General features: G+C 36.3%; 2 protein-coding genes across 2 annotated transcripts; both read right to left on the bottom strand.

The window, feature by feature from the left end:
* Positions 1–1,116: 1,116 nt before the first annotated feature.
* LOC138316440 (uncharacterized) lies at positions 1,117–2,466 on the bottom strand. Its single transcript, XM_069258135.1, has one exon. The coding sequence runs from the start codon at positions 2,464–2,466 to the stop codon at positions 1,117–1,119; it is 1,350 nt and encodes a 449-aa protein (XP_069114236.1).
* A 280-nt stretch (positions 2,467–2,746) lies between these two features.
* Positions 2,747–6,788, bottom strand: LOC138314469 (uncharacterized). Its single transcript, XM_069254824.1, has 5 exons — positions 6,568–6,788; positions 5,346–5,880; positions 4,825–4,934; positions 4,338–4,371; positions 2,747–4,040 (listed from the first exon to the last, which is right to left on the bottom strand). The coding sequence occupies exons 2-5, from the start codon at positions 5,875–5,877 to the stop codon at positions 3,892–3,894; spliced, it is 825 nt and encodes a 274-aa protein (XP_069110925.1). The 5' UTR covers positions 5,878–5,880; positions 6,568–6,788; the 3' UTR covers positions 2,747–3,891.
* Positions 6,789–7,313: the final 525 nt, after the last annotated feature.

The raw sequence follows: 7,313 nt of genomic DNA, 5'->3' as shown, positions 1-7,313 counted from the left end.
ACCAAGAGAAGTGAGAAAACAAGGGAGTCAGAAAAAGAGACACACAAAGACAAACAAGAAGTGACAGATATAGTTGCACGGATACCTGTATTAAACCGTTTTGATGTGTTAGAAGAGCACTCCTCAAAAGAGCTAGGAATTACAAATTGGAAAATGTGAACAACCGTGCAAATAAAGGTCATCGTGAGAAGACACCAACACAAAAGGTGACAACTGATGGCAATACTAAAGTGTCTTATGCAAGTTCCCTCGGACACGCTCAACCTTCGGTCTTTGTTTTCATACTAAATCCAACTCTCTGATTGGCAAATTCTTTTTCTTCATATACTATGAAGAAAAAATCAGAGAATGGCACGAAAGTCAATATGGTATACATCCAAGGGCTTTAAACCCAATCACGTCATGTAAAATAATTAAACATACAGTTTAAGCCTCAGCACTTTATGGCTGTGAACTTTGGTATTTGTTGCAGTCAGAGATCATTGTTATAGAAAGAGCTCATCATTTTTGCATTAAATCTATTCAGGGATTTGAGAAAAGAACTCGCACTGATATGTACTGCACTCTTATGGGATGGCCATCCATTGAAAGTATCATTGCTACAAAGGAATTGTTATTTTTAGGAAGGTTGTGTAGAATGGATCGAAATACATTATCATTTAAAATCTTTTTAAATCGATTGATTGCATCTGTTCTATGGACAGATACAAATAGTTCAATTCATCACCAGAGTGTTCAGACTTATTAAGAATTATTCAGAAGTACAGTTTGAAAAGTTATTACATGATTTTATAGATAACTGTATTTTTCCTAATAATAGAAAATGGAAAACTATTGTAAAAATGTCTGTTTCTACAAAACAAGAAAATTATTTCAGAGAGCGTATTTCAGGTGATCATGATTTTTGTTGGAGAGGTATCACTTCAGGCCGTTTTACGGCCACTCAGTGATAAGCAAAATATTTTGCATGAAGATACCTTAGGGTCAGCAGCATATTGTATGCTATTGAGAATATCCGATTTTCTCTGCGCTCATGGTAGACATACAGACAGACAGACAGACAATCTTTATTTCCTCTTAAAGAGATTTACATGGTCATTTCATGTCAGAAGTTATTTACAAATCAATTAAACAGTTCATATCTTGAATCATTCTATGTATAAAATCTGAGACAGTTATCATTACAACTGGCCATCGTTCATCGTCAAGTAAAATGTCTTGTTTACTGCCGAGTAGAAAGAAACATTTCTCATGATCTTCTAAATTGTCAAATTTGACGTATTCATAAACATCCAAGTAGTTTACCAGAAATTCTAGCATTTTATCTCGTGTTTCGAATAGACAGTAGCACTGTATAAGGAAGTGAACAGTTATATTATCGGTTAATTTGTTACATAATTTACAGAGCACTGGTTCTTTTTCATGACGATAGCTGAGCTTGATCATTTCACTTAGTTGCCATGTGTAGTTCGGATACTTTAATGCTAGAGTCCAAAGAGGATTTGGGCCATAGTTTTGGTGAACCGAGGCGTAGATTTGAAATGATTCCAAATGGACAATTTCACCAAGCCATTTGGTTTGATAAAAGCTTTGCACAACATTTTTGCAGAATGATTTCCAGGAAAAGCGAGATGGTTGGAAGCCTTCAAAAATGTAGTCAAATAGGCTGTCTGTAATGTCAAACTTGGAAGCAATAGCGAATATATCAAATACAAAGCTTTTTTCGTTTAATGACTTCTTGCCGAAAGCAAACGCGCATAAGCGTACTATAAATAGTAGTTTCCAGACAAATACACTACTTGCGGAGCACAATTTGTTCCAGAAAATCAGTTTTTTCTGCTCAACTTCTCCACATATGTCGAGCATTCCAAGCGCCCGGGTTGTAGCTAGAGTCGGCGATGTTTTTTCGAATCCTTGACACCGTCGTGCAGCATATCGTTGTGTCTTGCGTAGATCCTCTTGTGATTTCAGAGTAGGTGCTCCCCAGAGTTCTGAGCCGTATAAAATCACCGGCTGAACGATGGTTTCAACCAATTTTGAGCTGGTGATTGGATTCATACCACCATCATGTATTCCTACGCTGATTAAAGAGTTCAGGGATCGCCGTCCTTTTGCACACGACCGCTTAATATCTTCATCACATTGAAGGGTTGGAGTAAGGATGATCCCGGCATACTCTTTTTGTGTTACCCAGGCTATTTTTTGATCACCCAATTTACACTGTATTTCTGGGGTGAACTTTTTACGACTGTTACAAAATCGAAGAAGCGAACTTTTAGTAGAGTTGTAGTTTAATCTCCATTTACATGAGAATTCAAACACAATGTCAAGTAGACGTTGAATATTGCCGACTGAACAGGATAGCAGTAGCGTATCATCAGCTAGAAAAACTGACGGTATGTGGATATCATGGATGTGTAGACCTAGCAATGAGGAATCAAGATTTGAGATTAGCTCATCAATCATTATCAGAAACATCCAAGATGACAGAGTCCTACCTTGACCGACGCCTTGCATGACCTTGTACGGCTCTCCTCTTTTACCCTCGTATAGGACACAGGCCGAAACGTCTTCGAACGAATTCTGAAGCAACCGCCAGATTTTTCCGTTGAAACCTAGATGGTAAAGTTTATAGAGCAGACCGTTGACCCATACGCTGTTGAACGCTTTAGCGTTGTCTAGGAATGCCGCAAAAACAGTTGTGCTGATTTCAAAGTGATGGAAAACGGCTTCTCTCACGGTAAACGCTGCAGTGAAGATACCTTAGGGTCAGCAGCATATTGTATGCTATTGAGAATATCCGATTTTCTCTGCGCTCATGGTAATTTTAGAGGTCAAAGGTTAAAGGGGAAAAATTCATTTTTAGTTATATAGGGTAACAAACACCATGAGATATTTTTACTTGGGTGTAAACAACAACATTTATATTTGATTGCACTTTCTCTCATACATGAAATCACATCAGTACAAGAAAATATCATTTGGTGGAAGAATTACATTCGTATAAATGCGGTTACCGAGTGGCTATGAAGCTAAACGAACAAATCGAAATTTCTTAGGAAATGTGAATTTTAATAATATACCAGAATTATTCCTGTATTGCGAATACAAATAGTTTAATTCATCACCAGAGTGTTCAGACTTATTAAGAATTATTCAGAAGTACAGTTTGAAAAGTTATGTACATGATTTTATAGATAACTGTATTTTTCCTAATAATAGAAAATGGAAAACTATTGTAAAAATGTCTGTTTCTACAAAACAAGAAAATTATTTCAGAGAACGTATTTCAGGTGATCATGATTTTTGTTGGAGAGGTATCACTTCAGGCCGTTTTACGGCCACTCAGTGATAAGCAAAATATTTTGCATGAAGATACCTTAGGGTCAGCAGCATATTGTATGCTATTGAGAATATCCGATTTTCTCTGCGCTCATGGTAATTTTAGAGGTCAAAGGTTAAAGGGGAAAAATTCATTTTTAGTTATATAGGGTAACAAACACCATGAGATATTTTTACTTGGGTGTAAACAACAACATTTATATTTGATTGCACTTTCTCTCATACATGAAATCACATCAGTACAAGAAAATATCATTTGGTGGAAGAATTACATTCGTATAAATGCGGTTACCGAGTGGCTATGAAGCTAAACGAACAAATCGAAATTTCTTAGGAAATGTGAATTTTAATAATATACCAGAATTATTCCTGTATTGCGAATCTAGCACTTTCTGTAATATTTTTAACATCTACACGGAATAATCAAGTCACTCAACACAATAATGCTATGTTTATATATCACAGACTATGTACACGTGATTCTATAGCGAATTACATACGATTGGTTCCCGACGATAAGTAATTAAAATCTAAATGTGCGAGACGATATCATTCTTTGTCATCCATTTTCTCCTCTGTTGCCGTTTGTTGGGAAAAACAGCAGAGAATATGTTTCCCGATCCAACCTTTCTTGTTGTTGCGGGCCTTTGATGAGGAGGTTTTCTTCTTTTTCCCACAGCGGGCGCTTTCGTTGAGTTCTGAATAAAAGTGAAAAGGAGCTCTTGAACCGTCGTGATTTTTTTTTTTTTTTTGTTTAACCGTCGTTTTTTTTTGGTTTTTTTTTGTGAAATTTTATTTTGATAGTGACAATTTTGCGTACACATTTATACGTCTTCACTGCGACTTCCAGCTACCTTAGGCTCAATTACTCTATTTTTATAGACGATCCAAAACGAAGCAATGTCTATTAGATGATGCAAAGAAATGCAGACTATCAATTTGAACTAATGTGAAATTGTTTCTTTGGAGATTCTGCTCGGAATACACATCCTCACCTGTTCCATCCTGCTCAACATTCTTCTTTTCTCTCTGAAAGAAAACGAAAACCACGTTATTTGATAATAACGGTGAAACATCAAATTACAGTACCTGTAAGAGTATACCGACCCCACTTACTTCTTACATGTACAGGTATGTGAATTTTAAATTCACCTTTAGATGAAGGATATGGTAGTCTAGATGTTTGGGAAACATTTACGCTTGTTAAATACAAATGTAATTGTAATCTAAAACAAAACCTAATTTTCCTTGTCCCTCGCACTAATGCCTCAATTTGGTTTATAATAGAATTTATTACAATGACAAGTGTACCGTTAGTTTTATGTTGTAATATAGTTTGGCTGGATTACCTGGCGTAGCACTTATCTACTATTCTACCTGGTATGTTGCAATCAAAAATAAAACGTATTGTTATCTTTTCGGAGCGAAGCCTTGCGGAGAGGAGAAAAACAAAGGTAGACAATTCAATCAATTGATACACACCCGGAAAATTCTGTCCAACTGTCTCTGGAAAAAGTTTTTCCTTCTTTGGTCAGCAGCTGTATTCTGGTTTGTATGTACCTGTCCAACAAGTGTAGTGTCATGGGTGTGGCCTAAATAAAATATAACAGACATATATACTTTCTTTACAGATCTTACCATCACCTTTAATTAAATAAATGAGTATTGTTTCGCTAACAACCCAATATAATTAATCACAGAACATGTAACATATAGGTACGGCATCCTAAAACAATCATGTAATATCTCGTAATAAAACAATAACTGACTATGAACTTGTATAATATAATCTATCAATAATCTATACGTAACTTGAATTGTTCTATCTCATATGTCATGAGTTTGTACAACTGAGTCTGGTATAGAGGACACAAGCCCTGAATAGGAAATAAACTTATCTTATCCTATCTTATCTTAATCTTATCTTACCTTATCTTATCTTAACTTAATCTTATCTAATTCTAACTTAATCTTATCTTATCTAAGTAAACAGTATAATGTACCTTGGCCTGTTTGGTCCTGTCCTTCCTTTTGTACTGTTCCATCATCCCTAGTGCCAGCTGGTTCTGTGGTCGATTCTGGGATCTTATTATAGCCTATGACGTCATTAGTTGGTGACGTGTGTCCATCTCTAAGGGCCGAGACTGATCGGCCGATTGCCAAATCCACAACTTCATGTACTTCATCATCCAGTTGGCAGGACATATCCGCCATTTTGTCGTTTGTAGGTGATGTTTCACCGTCTCGCGAGGCCGTGGTTGACCGCTCCATTGGCTTTCCTATTATGTCCTTAACGTCCTTATCAAGTTCTCCTGTAATTTCGGCCATTTTGAGATCAGTATGTGACATTTGTCCACTACGAATGGCCGTGATGGACCGTTTAATTGACAAATCAACGATATCTGCTGCTGCCTCTTCCAGGTGGTCTCTCATCTTCTCCATTTCATCATTTTCTTCCTGGACACGTGCTTTCGCTTTATCGATAGACTCATTAACTAATCGCATTGCGATTTCTTTCAGTTCTGTATCATCCATAATCTGTAATGAAACCCAAAGAAGATATTTCATAGATAAAATTTACCGATATAATACAAACTAGTGTTCGCTTTTTACGTTGTATTCGTCTTTTTATTCCTGGTTACATGATTCAATTTATAATTTATAAATAATGGTCATTTTGTGGTTTGTGGTTGCATTGACCGAGCCGTGTATGTGATCACGGGGATATGAGAATTAGTACAGTTTATATAATTATGGGCCCACCAGAGTGTCCATTGACCATTTTAGACGTTATAGGGGTCTAGATAAAAAATAGGTAAAAATCGTCCTCTGCATTGTACTAAACATTAATTCTCAGACCCCTACACTTTCACATTCAGCAGACAACTAAACAGCTAGCATAAGTACACAAAGTTGCCAAATGTGTACGATCGCAAATTGTCTTCGAAATGGAAGTTGAAGACATATGTTCGATGTCGAATTTGTCAACTGATGGTTCAATATTGTAGAGTCGAGGTGACCCTAAAATGATGTCGTACTATAGCTGTTTACCGCTCATCCATCATTAATGTTATACTCGTAACAGAGGAGCCGGAAAATAAACTATCAGTCAGGATTCGAACTCAGGACTGCCAACCACTCGCAGGGTGATATCTACATATCTTAATAAAAGATTTTTAGGCATATACATTGCTTTGTCCAATAGTTTGCTAGCTAGCCTCTTACCTTAGTTAATCCAAAGTCGATTAAATTTCAGCAATTTTAGTTAATGATGCGCTTGATAGAAAGTCAGAGACCTTGTTCGCTCCGTGTATCTCAATTCCGTGCGTTGTTAGCAACAGGACAATGACCGGTAAATATCGCGAGATGTTGGGCAATTATGACGTCACAATACAGATGACGCAATAATGGATGTCGATCTTTATTGTTCGGCTATGGCTGACATTTTCACACTGTAGGAAAGAATCAAGAACATTTTAGAAAACGCTTCTTTCCTGATGTCTGTTTTAATAAATTTTAAAATAGAGATACATGTAAACATAACGAACGTTGAATAATAAGGTCGGAGTGGCTATGGAATTGGTCGTTTTGGTCACTATTAACACTAACTTAGCATGCGTTTTTTATTTGGTGTTTAAGTTAAGGATTAAAGTATCTTTCTGGTGGTTCTATCGAAGGATTAAGTTGAGTAGGGTATCGATATTTGGAATGGACCGTGAAGCAGGAGTTCCCCAATGATCCTTTTTTGGTCCACTTTTATTTTTGACATATTACCGATACTCTTAATCAGCTGATCTTCTCTACCTCGTTATTACAATACTCTAACATCTTCTTGTCTTGAAATCTAAAAGAAATATAAGATCTAGATTAATTGAATCGATGGTCGAAAGCCTGGTTAGTTTCTTTTAATCCTGTCAAAACTGGTATTTATTTCGAATTCTGTTAATATAGATGAAGATTAAGAATTAAAA

Source organism: Argopecten irradians, chromosome 2 (genome assembly GCF_041381155.1).
Source record: "Argopecten irradians isolate NY chromosome 2, Ai_NY, whole genome shotgun sequence".
Classification (NCBI taxonomy): domain Eukaryota; kingdom Metazoa; phylum Mollusca; class Bivalvia; order Pectinida; family Pectinidae; genus Argopecten; species Argopecten irradians.
This window is presented reverse-complemented; position numbering and strand designations above follow the sequence as displayed.

Coding starts and splice junctions, on each gene's coding strand:
- LOC138314469 (XM_069254824.1), bottom strand. CDS start 5,877: ATGGATGATACAGAACTGAAAGAAATCGCAATGCGATTAGTTAATGAG. Junction 4,935..5,345: donor ACAGGACCAAACAGGCCAAG/GTACATTATACT, acceptor TATTTTATTTAG/GCCACACCCATGACACTACA. Junction 4,372..4,824: donor AGTTGGACAGAATTTTCCGG/GTGTGTATCAAT, acceptor GTTTTCTTTCAG/AGAGAAAAGAAGAATGTTGA.
- LOC138316440 (XM_069258135.1), bottom strand. CDS start 2,466: ATGATTGATGAGCTAATCTCAAATCTTGATTCCTCATTGCTAGGTCTA.